The sequence below is a fragment of the Ambystoma mexicanum genome, chromosome 10 (genome assembly GCF_040938575.1).
Source record: "Ambystoma mexicanum isolate Mex_15411 chromosome 10, UKY_AmexF1_1, whole genome shotgun sequence".
NCBI lineage: Eukaryota > Metazoa > Chordata > Amphibia > Caudata > Ambystomatidae > Ambystoma > Ambystoma mexicanum.
The window spans coordinates 1,275,500,280-1,275,519,224 of record NC_090932.1 but is presented as its reverse complement, the minus strand read 5'-3'; the positions used below and the strand labels follow the sequence as shown (position 1 = coordinate 1,275,519,224).

Sequence of the window (18,945 nt, the reverse complement as noted above, 5' to 3'; positions counted from 1 at the left end):
AGTGATCTGGCTTAGCCTCAGAGATCATGTGTCTGCTTTGCATATTCAATGCAGCAGTTTTCTAAATCAGGGTCTGGGGAACGTTTGCTGCTTCCATGATGCTTGAGCACTATGCAGAACTGCTTGGACAAACGGACCTCACAACTCAAGACCACACCTAAATAACTAACAGTGACAGGGTATACTAATTTCATCTCTGCCAACCTCACCCAAAAACCCACAGCCATATTTTACCACACTGAAGCTTGGATTTCTAATAGAGAAGCTGCAAACGCTGTATTATTACTTTTATGCAAAGATCATTGCAGTGTGAAAGAAGGTCCCAGTGGAGCAGAAGTAGGTTCATACTATATCGCTTGCTTCAGTTTGCAAACTAAATTGCAAATTGTGAATATTAGGGACAGGTCTAATAAAGGGGTGGGACAAGGATGACCTTGTAGACTAAATCAACATGATAAGATGCATTATGTCTTCATTTGTAGATATTGTGAGAACAAATCTCTGAGAAAAATAGTAAAGATGGGAGCAGACAATAAAATGGCACTGTCATTCTTCTTATAGGGTCAACGTAATCGATTAAATGATTATTTATCATGCATTAAGAATTATTATAAGGCACTTATAAGGCACTTTAGTTGTAAGGTTTCTGATTGTAATGATTTATAAATGTTCCTTCGACAATAAGCCATACAAATAAAGCACATTTTTTTAACTATTAATTCCCCTGCCAGCCTCCGAAAAATTCAGAAATGCGGCAATGTCTATACAGTCCTCCCTTTAGTTTATGCAGAATGTGACATTCGGTCATCCTTCTCTAGAAACCCAAAACATACTTTGATGTTAGGTTGTACTATTGCTCCCTCGTGCATTTGCAGCCCCTTTCTGAATCCAATTACCATTTCTATATACCCCTTCTTCCCATCTCAAGTATCTGGTGGAGAGGATGCAGTGTGGTGGCAAACATGTGGATTTTTCAATTATGAAAACTGTGACCTAAGCATAGCTTCTTCGTTTGAGAAAGTGGTGTCGTCCTGGGCAAATCACTTTCTCTTCACTTATGTTAGTACAATGTTAGAGGTATTTTACCTTTCTGTTCTGAACCCTAATTGCATGCCTTAAAGATATGTGTACACCCATGCACAAACCTCTTAAATTAAATTCTAATACCTAATCGACACTTAAATATAGATGGGTGCTATCCAAATTATTTTTACGCTGAGCCCCCCTTTGAGTGAAATTATTGTTGCCATTTCCCCTATTAAAAACGGTCACCATACTCCCTTTCTGTAGAGCTTCGCTCCCCATCTGGAAATCCTTTGGGATCCGGGGGCGGGTGGGGGGGTTCTGGGGGCGTGTTCAGCCTCACAGTTTGAAGACCACTGGGATGTTGACCTAATATACAAACTGGGCTCAACCAACCACATTCAGACACTCCTGGAACAATTAAGGAAACACTCATAACTGAAAGGCAGTTCTGGCATCCGTCTTTGCCCAAGCAATATAGGCCAATCAAGAATCATATTCATGGCTACAACCCTCAATGATACAGATATTAATCCTGACTACAGTGTACACGGTCTCTATGTCCTTTACCAGGAAGTATGTGTAATTGTGTCTTTCATGTTAACTCTTGACTGTTCTCCTTCAAAACTATTGCTTATGTTCTCATTCCAGGAGTGGTCAGATCTGAAGTGTTGCGTTCTTCGTGACACCTGTGCATACATCCTAGTGTATGACATATGCAGCCTGGAGAGTTTTGAGTATGTGAAGACACTTCGACTAAAGATTCTGGAGAACAGGTGAGAAAGGGAAAGTTGGGAGTGGTTTTGGATATGTGGTTGCAAGTGAGATGGAAATTGAGAGTACAGCGATAATTATAAGGACTGGCCGGTGCAGAGGTGAAGGTGTGATGGGTACTGCACAGAGATAAAGGCAAGATGGATGCTGGATCTACAGTGGGAGATGGAATAGATACAGGGTTTAGGCCTATATATGTGATGGGTACTGGGTGCAGGGTCTGTGATGCATCACATTTTATGATGGGAACTAGGTGCAGTGATAAGTGTGATGCCTTATGGCACACAGATCAAGGCAATGTGAATGCTGGGCTTACACTTTAATGTATGATGGTTCCCCTTGATCAGTTAATGATGCTTAGATTTTTCGATGTTTTTTCGATGCATCAATGAACACGCGGTGACCCACAGTACACAGGCAATGGTTGATTTAGAAGGATGTAGCAACAACTGAAGATGTGATTAGTTCTTTCACACAAATATACATGTTAGTAATGTTTGGTATCGATGTGGACATGTGATGGATGCTGGGCTCACAAATCGAATGGGGTAGATTTGTGACAGAATGCCCTCTGTGAGGGTGCAATAGCCTGCGTTTTGTATTTGTATTATTAAAATGATGCGGGTAGATCTGTCTCTGAAAGTGAGGTCTACTAATCAGACCTCCCATTCATAATGCACCATTCTGAAAGGTATACTCCAAGCATATAACTATGCAGGGCCTGTCCACAGACGCCTCTAAGCAGCTGCCCTGTGGCTTGAAATATGGCAGTATAAAGTATCATGTGAAGTCCTGCCAACAGACTGATGGAGACCAATCTCCAGCAGCCTGGATCTACCTTTAACTGTGGGCAATCCTGATCCTAAATTAAATCATATAATTGTGGGCTGCCAGAACCCGGGGCCAATGACAAATCCAAACATAAGCCATGTCTTGTGGTAACACGGGGTAACATGGTGGTCTCTTGGAGTCCACAATTATGCTGGCCAACCCGTTTGGTGTCATTTTATTGTTGGGATGGTTTCTAGGGATCTTCCTCCCAGGGCCTCCTGTGAATTCACTATCTGGGGACTAGTTTCTCCCAGCTCTGCTTCAGCAGAAGCCTTTGTCTTCCCTGACAAAGGGTTGTCACCTTCCAGGAAGACTGGAATTGACCACAGGGGTTCTGGAGAGCTCCAGTGCTTCAAAGAAGAGACTCTGCCAGGCTGAAGGAAATCCCACCAGGGTGGCAATTATCAGAGATTATTTGATGTAGGCGCACAGGAGAAAGAGGTGACGTTATATAGTAGCCACGAGAGAACCAGGAATACACAGAGGGACTTCAACATCTTGTATTCTCCAAGGGCTCCTGCAAATGCTCTCTACTAAAAACCTTTCTGACTTGGAAGTGCAGAACAAAACAATTACCTTGCCCCTGGAGATCCTGTATAGGGTCCACCACCAACGAGAAGTCAAGAACTAGCTGTGGGCAGTGCTTTCCAGCTTCAATCAATTTTTGAGCCGACTCAACCATCTTGAAGCACTTGTTGGCCTACTGGGCACACGTAGTGCTGCCTTTCAATCTGCTGTTGAACCATTGACCCGCTGACTCGACCCATTGCCTGCTTGCGCTCCAGCCATTTTCAAGCCTACCGTTACTGAAGAACGGCGTGTCCTCGTTAGACCACTTCAAACCTACTCAACCGATTTGAGATGCTGACTCGACCCATCACCTGCCTGTTGTTCACCGGATTCGAGGCGATCACAGCTACTGGACCACATCCCCATGGGTGTCATTTTAGGGGGGGACAATAGTCTTTGGCCCTCATTCCGACCCTGGCGGAAAGGGTTTACGCCAGCGTAAATCATGGCGTACCCTTCCGCCTTACTACGAGTTCCCGTAGCGCCATGGAGCTTTTTTCGCCTGCTTTTTCCGGGCGGAAAAATCCATGGCGCTACGGGACCTTGATGTTAATTACGCCACCGTAATTTACGGTGGCGTAATTAACGCCTTCCCCACTCCCATTATGCCCTATGGGGCAAAAATGGGAATGGGGAAGGGTAAAATGGGGATTGGGGACTTACCGCCCCGCCAAGGTCGGAATGGGGCGGTAAGTCCGCCAACCCCCATGGCGGAGTTGGCAGCTTTGCGCCATGGACCATGGTGCAAATTGCACCATGGTTCTCCGCCAGGGTCGGAATGAGGGCCCTTGTCTGGTCCCTTGCAACTTTTGTGCCCGACTATTTTGTCCCACTGATTTGGTAGGGGCCCATTTCATTTAGATGTCATATCCCCCCACCCCCATCATTTTCAGCAAAGTTACTCCACTGCACATTGCATCACTGGATTGTCTCAAGCCGACTGAATTGTCTTGATGCCTGCGATTCTTTGGGAATGACAGACTCAAATCAGTTCAACACCACACTCACTCTACTTTCTGAAAAGACATCTTCAGTGAACAGATGCCAAAAGGGTTCTTGAGTTTAGTTGTTTTAAATTGGACTGCAGAGTATTTTGAATGCAGTTGGCTGTTGGAATTAATTTGTCCAGCAGATGGTTTTAGGTATCAAACCATGTTTTCCATTTTCTATGAAATATCCTCAAATAAAAAAAAAAGGGTTGTGGTGATGGGAGAGGAGCTTTTGACATTGGCATGCCCCTGCACTTTCATCTAGGTGTATTTGTATTTTGTTGTTTAACAAAGCAGGGACAATTCCCCAACGGGGCACCACAGTACTGTCTGCACAAAAAGCAAATACCTGTATACTAGACCAGCGGAAGAATGAAAATTACTTAAAAAACAGCCATATCTTCGAAATTTTAATGCTAAACCTGACATCCTTAGGTGTTGGTAAAGCCAGTGGAAGGTCAGTCCACAGCATGGCTGACTGACACAAATATGACCTGGTGCGGCTCTAGCGCAATTACATTTGGGAACAGCAGCCAGTTTAACATCCTGTGAATTAAGTGTTCTGGTAGAAAAAAATCGGATTTTATTTCACAGGGCACTAGGACTGAGATTGTTCAGGGGCTTACAGGTCAAGCAAAGTGTCTTGAATATAATTTGCTCGGCCACTGGTAGCCATTGGTTTTCGGTTATAATGCTTGCTTTCTAGGACATTTTAGAAATAATGTCCTTGCTGCATTCTGGATTCTGTCACTTCCACCTAGTCGTTTTAGGAAGGCATACATACGTTGAATGGCAGTAATCTACTCCACCAGAGGTTATTGCATTCATAGAGAAGTAAGTTAAGACTTTTTTTTTAGAATTTGTTTTAGAATGTTCAATTGAAAAAGGCATAACTGTGCTATGTGGCTGGTTTGCCGTGCATGCTTCTGCTCAGAGCTTGTCCATACCCCGAGGTTACAGAGCAGAGGAGATGGTTTGCGCTCAACTCTTTAGCCAACAACAACGAGCAAGCAGCAGAATTGCCTTTGCTGAGGTGGATGTCTGTAGCTCCTGGCCCAATTAGGGCCTGGCTGGGATGGGCTATATGCTGTGCCTGAGGGACATAGAAATTAAGACACAGACACCAGGAGTAGAGACAAATATTTTATTTAGTGTTAGTTTGTTTTCAGGGACTTACCTGGACTGTAACATCCAGCCCAGCATGGGATTGGAAGGAATGTAGAAGAAGGAAAAAAGTAGCAGTTGACAGAGCCTCCCCCTGCCCAGGAGTGAGCTTGGTAGGGGAGATAAAGTATTAAAAATAATGACTGTTGGAAAATAACGGGGGAAAAGAGAAAGGAGGTACCTGAGAACAGCTCTCTGGAAGGCTGTGTCCACAAGCGCCCCCATGCCCTAACAACTAATTGAAAAACTTGGCTGCACATGTCATGGGTGGGCCGGGTTCCTGCTGTGCGCCGGGGCGCCTGGCGGTCCCAAATTTAAAATCCCAGGCCGCGTATGCGGGTGGCCCCGAGAAAAGAGTGCATGGGGTAGTCGAAGCCAGACGGCGCAGCCGTGTCCTGTGCGGGGGTGGCCCAAACCAGATGGTGCGGCCGTGCCTTGTGGCGCTCGTCCCAGGCTAGTTGGGGCAGGCCCAGAAGATATGTTCTCCAGGGCTGCATATGCCAGGTGTGACCTGGGAGGTAAGGAGAGGGAGGAAGTGCCTGAAGTCCACCCACCACATTGGGTAGGGTGGTCAAGAAAAGTCCCGAACCAGACAGTCCTCATGGCCTGGGTGAAAAATGGAGCTCCGACACACCAGCTAGAGCTCCAAGCGGTGCGGGCCCACCCCTTTGCACCTTGCCAGCTCAGGGAAAAGAGGGGTCAGGGCCTGCATGCCAGCCGATGTGTCTGCAGGCATGGGCAAGTGGCCTGCCAAAGAAGATCAAGTGCATCACAGGTGGAGCAGTGATGCTGGCAGGCCCCCCCAGGCAAGCGGCCTGTCAAATAAGATCAAGTGCACTGCAGGCAAAAGGATTCTATCCACTGGATAGCGCGTTCAACTATGCACAATCATGTAAAGTGGCGGAGAAGGATCTCATGGTTGACTGTATAGGCTACATCAGTATCTCTTGACTCGTAGTCTTTGAATGTCATCTGACAGTGTTACTGTGTCAGTACTGTGAGAAACCTGAAGGTGTTTCCCTGTCTAAACCTTGAGGATCCATGATCCAGGTGGCCAGGACACAGCCATTGCTATTGGATCCAGCTCCTGTGTGTGTGGACCAGTGAGGGAGGATCACCTGAATGGGGGGGTCCTTAAGGAGTGGGAGTGCAACACCAATGGGTGGGACACAGTATCCCCCTTCCTTCAATATCTTTTCTTCACCCTCTTCTGTGGGACATTCAAAAACACTGCCCCCCCTTTCCGACGCAAACTCTTTCGCACGACATACAAGAGAACGGACTAACATCAGAGCCGTTTAACTGACATGTCCCAATACAAGGGTCAGGCAATTGACCAGAATCGCACACATCTGACAACCCTTTCACTTCCCCACAGGGATAAAAGGTGGTGCCCGAGAGCGAAAAAAGAGCACGGGAGACAACACGACGCGATGGCTAATCAGGCACGGCAGTTCAGGAGAAGGAGAAAAGCGGAAGGAATCGAAAGGGTTTGCGAGGAGAGAAGTGACGTTGCCCTTTTCATCCCAGGCCTGTGGAACCTTCGGGGAAGAGAGACTAAGACCGCGAACAATAGCACAAGTGTCTTGTAGCAAATGTCAACGGTACACGGAACAAGCCTATGCTGATAAGCAGTAGCGAGGGAAGCTTCCGTGACCATGGTACTGGCCTTGACTCCAATAAAGAGGAAAGCCAAGCGGTTCATCACAGATGGTGAGTCGAAGGTGGAACGATAAAAAACGGGCTGTGTTATTTGAAAATCGCAAGTGTCAAGTTTGAATCAAGAAGTGAACTGTGAAAGAACTGTAAAAATTGCTAAGGGGAAACCAGCTGCACCACGTGGGTGCTCACTCCAAAGACTCTGGTCGATCCTCATCTGAACAAAACTACAGATACCAGACGGCTGTAGGAGAGCCACGAAATAGGTCAAAGTGGTCATACTGAGGGTCAAGCAAAATCCCCATAAAAACAAAAGACTTTGATCTAAGAACAGTAGAAAAGCAAGGGAAGTGAATCCTAACAACATTGAATTGTGTCAAAGAGATGGCAAGAGTGAACCCGACCAAGGGATGCCAGAGAAGAGGGGTAAAGTCTAAAGTCCCAAGAAACAGGGTGTTGACAAAAGTGAACCCGGCTGAGGGATGTCCGCTGGAACTGTTTAAAAAGACATTAAGATTTGTGAAGAAGGAAAAACCATAGTGAACCTAAGATTCAAGAGGGGGTCCAAGCCCGAACAAGGGAGATCCAAGGATGAAGCCATCACCCAAGAACTGACGGTCAAGAGGAGTCCAAGCCCGAACGAGGGAGATCCAAAGGTGAAGTCATCACCCAAGAACTGACGGTTAAAAGAGGGCTCCAAGCCCGAACGAGGGAGATCCAGGTGTGAAGCTATAATCCAAAGTTAATTGAGAAAGGACTGTTATATAATTTGGGGACTACGATACTTGAAGGGTCGGCGCCTAGAAGAGGGGGAACCAATGGTGAAGCCATCACCCTAGGTGAACTGTGGCTAAGAATTGAGAAGGGTTAGCGCCCAAAAGAGGGGGACCCATCAGCGAACCATTATCACCCTAACAAACTTTCATTTGGTTAAAGGAGCTTTTGTTTTAGTGAACACGCCAGGCCCTCGAAGGCAAGAGTCTTTCAGAGGAAATGAGACTTGGCCAACAATGGTCCTGCGAGCTGCCATTAGAACTGTCGTCTCGTGCTGGAGAAGCCTGAGACTGTGCTGTGCTCCAGGTTCCCACCTTGCCCCATGTTCAAAATGTGGGGAAGGAAGACCCAGGCTACCGCATCCTGATATATTATTTGAGAACACTTCTTTCTTTTCTTGAAAGCTATCCCACACCCTTTGTTTTGTATTAGGTGTAAGGTTTGGCAATAGTTTTTTTAGTATAGGCCCTTTTATTTGACACAACACCACTAGGACTGCCTTATTTTTCATTTTATGGTCGACACTTGCTCCCATCTTATATTTAGGTTTAGATTAGGTGTTTTTCCAACCTGCATACAGCATTCATTGTTCAATAAACACCCTTGAACTGTGATCACTTGCATCCGTCTTACTTGTTGCTACCATGAGTTCCTTACAGTACTTCCACCAGAATAAAACCCTAATTGGTTTTCATTGAATAGTTGATGATTCTCAACATGCTCCTGGAGTTGACTGTTCAATCAATAAATCAGATATTTGTAATGCGCACTATTACCAAATGTATCGTGGTGCAATTAGCTACAAGCGAAAGTGAACATCCATCACACAAACAGGTAGGTTTTATGTTCACGTCTTAACCGCTCCAAGTCTGAGGTACAGCACATGGCTAATGGCAAAGAATTCCAGAGTTTTGGCCCTGCAGTGGAGTAGGCTCTACCACCCATTTGTGCCTTACCATAGGTAGGTACACACAGTAGTACCGCCTCCATAGATGTAAGTGGCCGACCGGGACAATTACGCTGAAATGTATTCTGAATGGCCAGGCAACCTTTCACATTCAAAGCTCGATGAATAATACAGGAGGCTTTAAACTTAATTCTAATAGAGACAGGTAGCCAATACAAGGATCGAGGAGCCTTTGTAACATGTTGGCCGAATGAAATGCCTTTAACCAGGTGAACAGCGTCATTCTGTAAGACCTGAAGGTGATGGATTAAATATGCCCGTTGAGAGATGTAGATGGCATTGAAATAGTCAATGCTGCCATTAGGACATGCCGTAACGACTTGAGCATAAAGCTCCCTGGGGATAAAAGGAAGAACTTTTTTCAATTGCTTCAGTTTAAGGAACCCAAGACCGCAGAGCAAGGAAGAAATCTTAACGCCAAGATCTCGGTCCAGCGGCACCAGAGTTGGCAACGGCCCCAACAACGGCAGCCAAATGTCTGATGTCAAAGCTGCTGAGACATCAGTGGGGCCAACAACCAGAACTTTGGTCTTACCACCATTTAATTTTAGCCAATTGGCTTCCATCCAGCCTCTGAGAGCATCGAGGCAAAGCCTAAATGGGGCTGCTGTACCAGATTCACCCAGACTGTTAGCTGTAAATTCCAGCAATTTGCGCAAGAAAGGCAATGGCGAGATTTGTCTACAACCCGCCGGGTCAGCAGGATCAAAAGTAGATTGTTTAATTAGTGTGAGTGACTGAGCCACCCAGGAGGTTGGGGTGAAAGGAATCCCTGTCAGAGGGTGCAGGGATATGCCTCTGTCTGAAACTCCAAATTTGCACTTGTTGATGGTCCATTTAAGGTGAAACGTTGTAAATTGGACAAAGAAGTGTTGCTATATTGGGGTATGATATAAGTAAGTAGTGGGAAAATAGCATGCACTGGTAAAAACCCATGGAATTCTCTGAAACAAACTGTTAAAGGGACATTATGGTTAAGTTGCACCAATAAAAATCTATGAAATTCAATGAAGAAACTTTGTTAAAGGGACGTTATGGTTGAAGTTGCACTAATAAAAACAGATTAAAAAAAAAAGTACTGAAAACATTTTGTTAAAGGGACTTTATGGTTCAGTTGCCCTAATAAAAACCTATGAAATTCAATGAAAAAACTTTATTAAAGGGACGTTATGGTTAAGTTGCACCAATAAAACCTTATACAATTCACTGAAAAAATGTTGTTAAAGGGACGTTATGGTTAAGTTGCACTAATAAAAACCTATGACATTCAATGTAAAAACGTTGTTAAAGGGACGTGATGGTTACAAGTAAAACCGAAAAACCTCAGAAATTTGTCATTTATGGTAAGCTAAGCCAATATAACTTGCGCCACCACTGTGCACTGCTAAGACTAACACCCAGGACATCAAAGATGACATCACAAAAGTTATCCCAAAAATATTCTTCAGCAAACGGCTACTCAAAATATATACAAACAGTAAACATGTTACCATTCAGAAATTAGTAGCAAATATGAGTTTAGTTCACTCAAGCAGTAGTAGTTTACAATACCTTCTCTTTGCACTCATAAGTAGCCATTGTCGGTCCAGGTTGGAGACTACGGATCCTTCTGGGAGTCCAGGTTGAGATGTGGATACCTCCACAGTGAGATGGCTTGATCTGGTAAACCAGAAGAGAGTGGAGAAGCTAGAACATTCTTGTTTTCTCATGGCCTTGTTCATCACCATTTCAATCAATGGGTCAGAATAAATGGTGATGAAAGGAGGAACAGAATACAGAATGAGCACAAGGCTGAAAGAGCCACCCCAGAATGCAAGCAATTTCCAAGTCATGTGATGTGTGTTTCAGCACCATAGTTATAGGTGCAGCTGTTATACACCATATTGGCTTCTAGGCACCCTGAAACACCAATGTTCCACTTTCTGGTCCAGACATCAGAGGTTTCTTCATCGCAAGTATAGCATCTAATGTGGCTGTCCCTCATAACATCTAACTTTAGGTAGCACCAAGGGTGAGAGAAAAACTCACCTACAACAAAGAATTACAATCACTTCTTTATGCAGTGATCCGGGTAAGAGAGTTTCTCTGGTATTGCAATGAAACACCATCATTTTAACCAGTGTGTAAGGGGGTACTCCACAGGGTAGACTACTGCACAGATAAGACTTTTCAGCCACACCAATCTTGAAGGGGCTATTAACAGACAGCAATTCAAGGTGGGCCTGAGGGGATGGAAGTATTTATTTATTTTATTTTATATATTTATATAGCGCCGACTGCCCACGGGCTTCGGGGCGCTTACAAAAAGACATGTGCATGCTCAAGATAGAGCCAGAAGAGGCGACGGGACGGCAGACAGATTTATACCGGTTAGCTAATTCAGAGTGGCCTAGTCGAGGGATTACTTGAAGAGCTCTGTTTTGAGTTTTTTGCGAAAGACCAGAAGGTTGGACTCCAATCTAAGGGGCTTAGGTAATTTGTTCCAATTGGAGGCTGCTCGGTTCGGGAAAGCTCTGCCCAAGCCGAGTTCTTTCTTGAATTTCAGGGGCGTTATCAATCCATTTGCCTCTGATCTTAATGCCCTACGAGGATGGTAAAACGTGAGTTTGGACTTCATGTAGGCAGGTGCTTTGCCATATAAGCACTTGTGAGTAAGGCACATAGACTTGAATTGAATACGTTCTTCTATTCTCATCCAGTGAAGGTCTCGTCTAGCTTCACTTATATGTTCACTTCTTGATTTCATTTTGACCATTCTGATCGCGTTATTCTGGACTCGTTGGAATTTTTGGATGTTGTGCTTACTAGCGCCTACCAGGAGAGCATTACCATAGTCTAGACGTGACATGACGGTCGCTCTTGCAATTGTGGCGCTGTTTTTTTTCACTCAATAGTGGTCTGATGGCTTTAGGTAGCCGGATGTAGTAGTTGCAATTTTTACTAACATAGGTCGCCTGGGCATCAGAATTGAGAGATGCTTCCAGTGTTGGAAGTAGCCAAGAGACAGCAATACTTGCCCAGAGCAGCTACACAGAGGTCTCAAGGTTAGGAGGGTTTTGTAGAAAAGACACAATCAGTCAGTAGGAGGGACTGATGTTAGACTCTGAGTGAGCATGTATATGCCATGGTCCCTTCAACGACTTATTCAACTGTTCCATAATTATTCATTTATAGGGGAACCCACATTTTATTTGAAGTTTTAGTTTCTTTTTGGCTTTTTCTCACTTTCACAAATTTAGCATACAAGTTCTTTTCTTGATATTATCTTAATTTAACATGATTCAAATACTGTATAATTGCATAACACAAAATGCAATTCAGTCTTGTATTTCTAAATATCCAAATACTTCTGAATGCCAACACATGTTTCGAACCATAAGATCTTCTTCAAGGCTATCAAATTAATAAAAATAGTATTATTAATCCGTAATCATAGTGCACTTTCTAAAATATTTCATACTATAAATATTATAATTAATAAAATACTAATGGTACAAAAACAACTTGTTAGCAGATTATATTTCTGCTACTGTGTGAAAATAAAATAGGTGATGATAATCTGGTTCCACATAGATTCTTGTTGCCAAGGCCTAGTAAGGTTCAGGTAATTCTAGGTAAAGAGTTAGCCTTTTTTATAGTAATAAGAGTAGGCATCATTCATGTAGCTGCCCAAACTCGCTACTCCACTTGACAGGAAATATTACATCGGATAAAGAGATTTCTCTTGGTGGTACAAATCCACAATGCCATGATGTAACGTGATACACACTTTTTTTGGTAACTCAAATGACAAGTATGAAAGCCACTCTGTGGTAAACCTACGATGACAGTTGGAAACTTCAATGTCACACAGTCTTTTGCCTCCTTGATGGCGGGGGCACACCAGCCTCTTATCCTGGTGCAGAAAGCTTTCAACTGCAGATACGATTTCCATTTAACTATGTTCCACAGTGACTTTTTTGGCAACTGGCCACAGTGGTGACTATTTGCTGGAAAAATAATGGTTGCTGACTCCTTCACATCAGCTTCATGATGTGAACATAGGTTTTTATTTGGCTTTTTAAAGCATGAAATAAATTGTCAGCTGTCGTTTCCATGGGAGTTCTCAATTACTGAAGCCATTGCAAATAAGGGGGTAATTCATAGAATTCGGCACACAAATGGCGCACGCGGCTGGCGCACAGAGTGCACGTGTGGCAGTCTGTGTCAGCTGTGTGCGCCAAAGCCCATTTCGGCGCACATGTTATTCGTGGATTTATACATCCATAAGCAGCCGTGGCACAGAGTGGCGCAGCGACCTTGCAGCAGCGCCAGTTACGCCCCCAACCCCGCCCCGTGCGCCAAAAACATTGCACAAATCCAGTACATGGCACAAAGGCCAGTGGACCAGCATACAGCCGCCCAACCACGCAAACGCGTGTTAAACTCCCTGCGCACCCATCAGAATACACGTACCCCGCTCACGCCAGGCCAATGGCGTGTAAAACTCCCGATGTGCACAGAGGAGGAGAGGGCCGCAAGACTGGCCGACACATGGAGGAAACCCCCGACCATGGACCCTCACCAACTGGACCACGTTGGCACACAGCTCTTCGTGATGACGTGCGTGCTCCACCCAGGAAGCACGCACGTCATCACGAAAGTCACGTGTGCGCAACGTGAAACCAATCCGGACGGACTCCATTCGGTCAGGGGTCCCCTCGTCCACAGGTAGAGGAGTGCCAGATGATGTGGACCTCCCCCCTACCTGCGGACTGGCCTGGGACGGGGCATCGCTGCTGGTGCATGGTGATGCAGTCACAGTGTCAGGGACAGAGACATGCACTGGCACCTCCGCGGCGACCTGTGCTGCCTCCTGCCCCTGCCCCTGGACTGCACCACTTGCACCAGTGGTAACACCCCCACCAGGCCCCATGTACGGCTCTGTAGCGGCCTCCTCCTCCTCTATACACACCACCGACCTGGATGGCTCCGCACCGTCTTCCATCCGTTGCAAGCCCCTGTAGGGCTCATCTGCCCCTTCCGCTGCAGCCTTAGTGGCAGACGCGGCACCAGTCCCCTCGCTCATGGATAATGGAATTACCTGGGAGGGTGACTGGGCCTTGCATCGCCGGCCGTTGGAGGCATCCCTGCCGCTCTCTTCCACAGCGCCGTCTCCGCCCTCTTCTTCACTCACTGCTGAGTAAAGGGAGACATTGACCACAAACATCAGGGTACTGTACAATAGTCCCCTAGAGAGGAAGCAATAGCAAATGAGTGGCAGTGTCAAACTTCACTTCCATCATGTCTCCCAACAACTCATGGGTCAGTGCAGGCAACACACATGCAGGAACCGGCATGGCACATGCAACAGACATTTGCAACCATGTCCACGGCAGCGTACAAACATCCAATGGTGGGCTGTAACTCACATGCATCATGGGACATGCTGATAACATGCACACGCATCACCGGAGGGTCATGCATCTGGCCCCGTATGCCCACAGACACACTGGATGCAAGCATGACTAGGCTGTATCAGTGAATCAACACATCGTCACGGACATGTGTCATGCATCCATTGCGCACACACTACTCAGACACACAAACATGTACATCATGCATGTCCATGACAGCAGCACACATCTCTCACACCCCAAACATGTCTAAGTACAGACACAGGCATGCATACATGTGTGCGTTCCGCATGCTGCTCCGCATGATGCATTGTAAAACATACACCATCCATCTGGGTCACGCCTGACTGGACTCACATGCAGCACCATCATGTCCCTGCACACACACTGCAACATGCCCTTTTTTAAACGTGAGTGTATGGCCACTTACCGCTCGACTCCAGACGGGCCTGCATCCTGAGGATCTGGTGGTGAAGCACTGGGCAAATGCGCTCCAGGACCCTCATCTGCTGGGTGGTAAACTGGACCCGGCACCCCACCGCATCCGCTGCGTCCAAGAGGTGCCGCCGGGCTTTCTTGAGGCTCCTGGACATGTAGTCCTCCCAGCGCTACTGGACATGTTTGATGTTGCGGGGTGCCACCCCCTCCGCGTTGAGGGCACCCACTTTGTCCTTCCAGATCCTCTTCGGTCCTTCCTTGTCGGCACGCGATGGTGTGAAGAGGGCATCATAATGCCCCAGGACTTGCTCCACCAGGATACCATCTTCCTTTTCACTGAAGCTGGTAGCCCTCTGGCTCTCTGCTGGGGGGTTGCCACTGGTGCCGGATGGTGTTGGTTCGGACATGGCAACCCCCGAGGCAGGTGTGGATGGGCAACTGGGTCCTGGGGCTGGGCTGTGGAGCGATGGAACACCAGTCAGCAGTCTTCTGTTCCAGCAGGGATGGTCACAGCAACTGGACCCCTGCAGATGGCAGATGTGCAGGCACCAAATGGCAGGGCACGGTGGCTGCAGGCAGGCAAGCAGCAGCAGATGGCTCGTGGGAAGCTGCTCCTGGATCTGGGGGGCAGTAATTCGGCCTTCTGGGCAGGAGTGTGGTCTTCCGTGTGTGTCGCGTGGCCAGCTTGATACGGAGTGGTTTGGCACGTGAAAAAACAGCACGTCAGCGTTTAATTCGAGGATAGGCCCTTAGCACGTAAGTGAGTAAGTGATGTGACATGCACAGGTGTTTCCTTCTGCACGTGTTAATGGGCCACGCAGGTCTGCAGCTTGATGTATGTGCTTTCAGTAGAGACCGACGTGTGTGTTTTTCCTACTTTGGGGTTCACGCGCGATTACTTCACAGCAGTTGCAGTGCCTACACGTATTTCTTTTACACGCACACAGTGAGTCGCGCACGCTATTGCTATTGCACGCTATTTTCCCCACTGCGGGTGCCCCTGTTTGTTGCGTACTACATTTATTGGGGTCATTGTAGCCCGCGTGTTGATCGCGTACGCATTTTTGTGTTCCTGCGTGCCACAGTTTACTACGTGAGGTTTCTTTACACGCACGTGGGCTACAGGGGTTGCATATACGTTTTTCTTGTATTTTGGATTGCCTGAGCATTGCTTGACATGTCATTTCTCCTAAGGGGCCACAGATTGGGACATTCATCGTAGTTGTATATACGTGTTTGTTGTTTGTGCGCACTTTTATGCTGCACTGGGACGATTCCGCCTGCCTTCTTGTGGCGGACGTGTTTAGGCCTGTGCATTTCTTTTGGCATGCGTGTTTCCCCTATTCAATTCCATGAATACGTGTAGTTCGCTTGCGTGTGGGCGTTCTGTGTATTTCCCAGCAGTACTTCCCCGTTACACCCTCATTTTCACGCGTTGTTCCCCATTCCGCGTGTTCTGCCCCATGTTCTGCCCCCTTTTTGGTGTGTGCGCTACACGCTGCGTGCTTTAGCTGTGGGCTTCCACGCACAGCGTTCAGGATGTTGCTGTGACGTGTGCGCCCGTGTGCGCCACGCTCGTATTTGGCGCACATCCCAGAGTAAACACGCGCAGGCCCTTCCATTAATCGCACAAGTGTGCGTGCGCTTGCTTTTTTACACTCGCGCCAGCTTGCGCCAAGATTTTTGGTGCACATTTGTTCCATGAATCGGCCCCAAAAAGTAGTGACCTCACTATAACTTGATTTAAAAAAAAATAATCATATGTCATCATTGAAGATTTGCTATCAACCTTTCAAAATGCCTGGAAAATGCTTAATTCTGAGCTGCATATTTTACCAGTACAATATGCAGTTACCATATAAAGTTACAACGCACTGAATTTGTCTTAGCATTTTGGTTAAAAGTAGCAGAAACAAACTATTAGCATTTGGTCTACAAGTAGCAGAAATAAACTATAAAATGTAGCACAGAGCTGGGAATTAAATCAGGCTTCCGGAAGTCTTGAGTAGATAGGACAGCATATATCTTGTCATGCTGCTTGCAATTAGATTAATTTTAGACCATTGCTACATAGGTTATCACACGTCTATGTGGCGGCAGTAGAGTGTTTGCAGTTGTCCTGAGAGGGGAGTTTTTTTTTGTCTTTGGACTGCATGCATAGTGAGCTCTCTTGCTACAGAATGACAGCATGTAAGGCGAAGGAAAGGGCAATTGTAGGTGAGTTGAGCAGATGCACTAAAGGAAAGGAAAAATAGGGAAGTTTAGTAGCTGGTGAGAAATTAGGGCAGAGGAATATGTGGATGGAAAGATGTGGTAGTGGAGTAGTCAGTGGGAAAGAACGGGACCTTGAGTAAGTAGTCATTGGAACGGGTTCTTGAGTTATGTTATATTATGTTACACATTCGTATATGACACTGCAAACCCAGTGGGCTGAGTGAGAACAACAAAGGGGGGGGAGGACAGCCACTACCGGATAAATAGATGGACATCTCACCTATCCAGATAAGGAGATGGCATAACAAGATTTCAGATGTTTTTTTTCTCCCAATAGAACTTTATTGGTTTTGTAACATACAGCTCAAGGCCATCACTATGCAGTATTATATTACATGTGCACTGCAATTCAGGCCTTCCCTGTGCAGTATTCCCCAGCAGGTAGCGCCTATTTCATTGCCCTTTCCTTACTGTAGAAAATAACTTTGGATGGGTCCAGAGGTCTCTCTATGCCATCTAGGTCTTTGATCCATAAACCCACCAATAGGCCTGTATGTGTGAGCAGGACCACCACATGTGTCAGAATGTTCCTGTGATGCCACACTCTTTCCAGCAGTTGGTGTCAACAGAATCGTACATTTTTGACAGCCTTGATGGTTGGATATGCTATCTGTGTAAGAGTTTAATGGCGTGTAGTTTGCTCTGAAGAAGAGGAAAGTGTTTTAGTGGAAACGTTGCCTCAGTTAAGTGCATGTCCACGTCCCTTTTCCACTGTGTTTTCATCCTAGGCTCTTTCAGGGAGCTCTGGGTTTAATATTGCACATTATCACTAGCGCAAAGAGGAGGGGCGATAGGGTGCAACCCTGATGAGTGCCCCTACCCAGGGGGAAGGGCTCGGGTTGCGCTCCATTCACCAAGACCCTGGCAGACGGGGAGGAATAAAACAGATCGAGCCAGCTGATCCATCCCGGGATGAAGCTAAATTTCTCATGACCATCTGGAGGAAGCCCGAGTCGAACCTGTCGAAGGCCTTCTCGGCGTCTATTGCAAGGAGGAATCTGTTTGTCACCTCACCCTGAGGCAAAGCCATAAGATTCAGGGTCTTCGTATGTTGTCCTCTCCTTGTCTATGCCTCACAAACCCGACCTGATCGGGATGCACTAGTTTCGGGAGGATATCTTTCAACCTCGTGGTGAAGTTTTTGCATCGATGTTCAGAAGAAATATTGGGGTATTAGACGTGCAGAGGAATGGATCTTTTCCCTCCTTGAGTATTACCACTATGAGTGCCCTGAGGAAAGAGGAAGGGATGCGGGCAGCGTAATGCTATTGTACAATTTTAGCAGGAAGGGTTCTAGGGATGTGGCATGCGTTTTTTAAAAGAGGACAGAGAAGCCATCCTCCCAAGGGGCATTTCCAGGTTTAAGATGTTTAATGACATCAGAAACCCCCCGTTTGGGTAACTGACCTGTCTAGGTCCAACCATTCAGACAGTTGCAGGTAGGGTAGGATAATGCTATGTAGCTATTCTGCAGGGTCTTCATCCCCAGTGGCTTGATCAGCACTATATAGTATTCAGTAGAAATCTACGGTGTACAGTCATTTGTTCGATTACAAAAGTTTCGAAAGGCAAACTTTCGAATCTTTTTTTTCGAAATCCAAAAGTTTTGAATGACAATTTGATCGAAAAAATTCGAAAGTTTGCCTTTCGAAAATGGGGTTAGGGTTGTGGGTGGGAGGGTGGCGTGGAAGTTGGGGGGGCTGGGTGGGGACCCCCCTCCCCAATATACACTAAAACCTTGCAACGTTGCATGGAGCTGTCCAGTGCTGAAATTACAGGACTGGACACGTTTGAAAGTTAAAAAAAAAAGGCATTTAAATTCCAAAATACACAAAAAAATTTGAAACGTTAGATGGAGTTGTCCAGTCCTGTAATTTCAGCACTGGACAGCTCCATGTAAAGTTTCCACGTTACAAACAAAAAGGCAGTGAAATGCTACTTTTAACATGTAAAAGTGCATTTCAGTTGAAACCAATCCATGACCATTGTCGATGGATTGGTTTCTAACGAAATGCACTTTCCATGTTAAAGATAGCATGTCGTACCTTTTGATTTCGAAACATTTGTTTCGAAAGTTTGACTATTC

General features: G+C 46.1%; 1 protein-coding gene across 1 annotated transcript in view; it reads left to right on the top strand.

Annotated features, from left to right (window-relative positions):
* Positions 1-18,945, top strand: part of RASL10A (RAS like family 10 member A) — a 92,468-nt gene that overhangs the window by 35,454 nt on the left and 38,069 nt on the right. Inside the window, exon 2 of the mRNA XM_069619268.1 lies at positions 1,675-1,799. Within this exon, the coding sequence (XP_069475369.1) occupies positions 1,675-1,799 (125 nt within the window). The remainder of the gene's footprint in view (positions 1-1,674; positions 1,800-18,945) is intronic.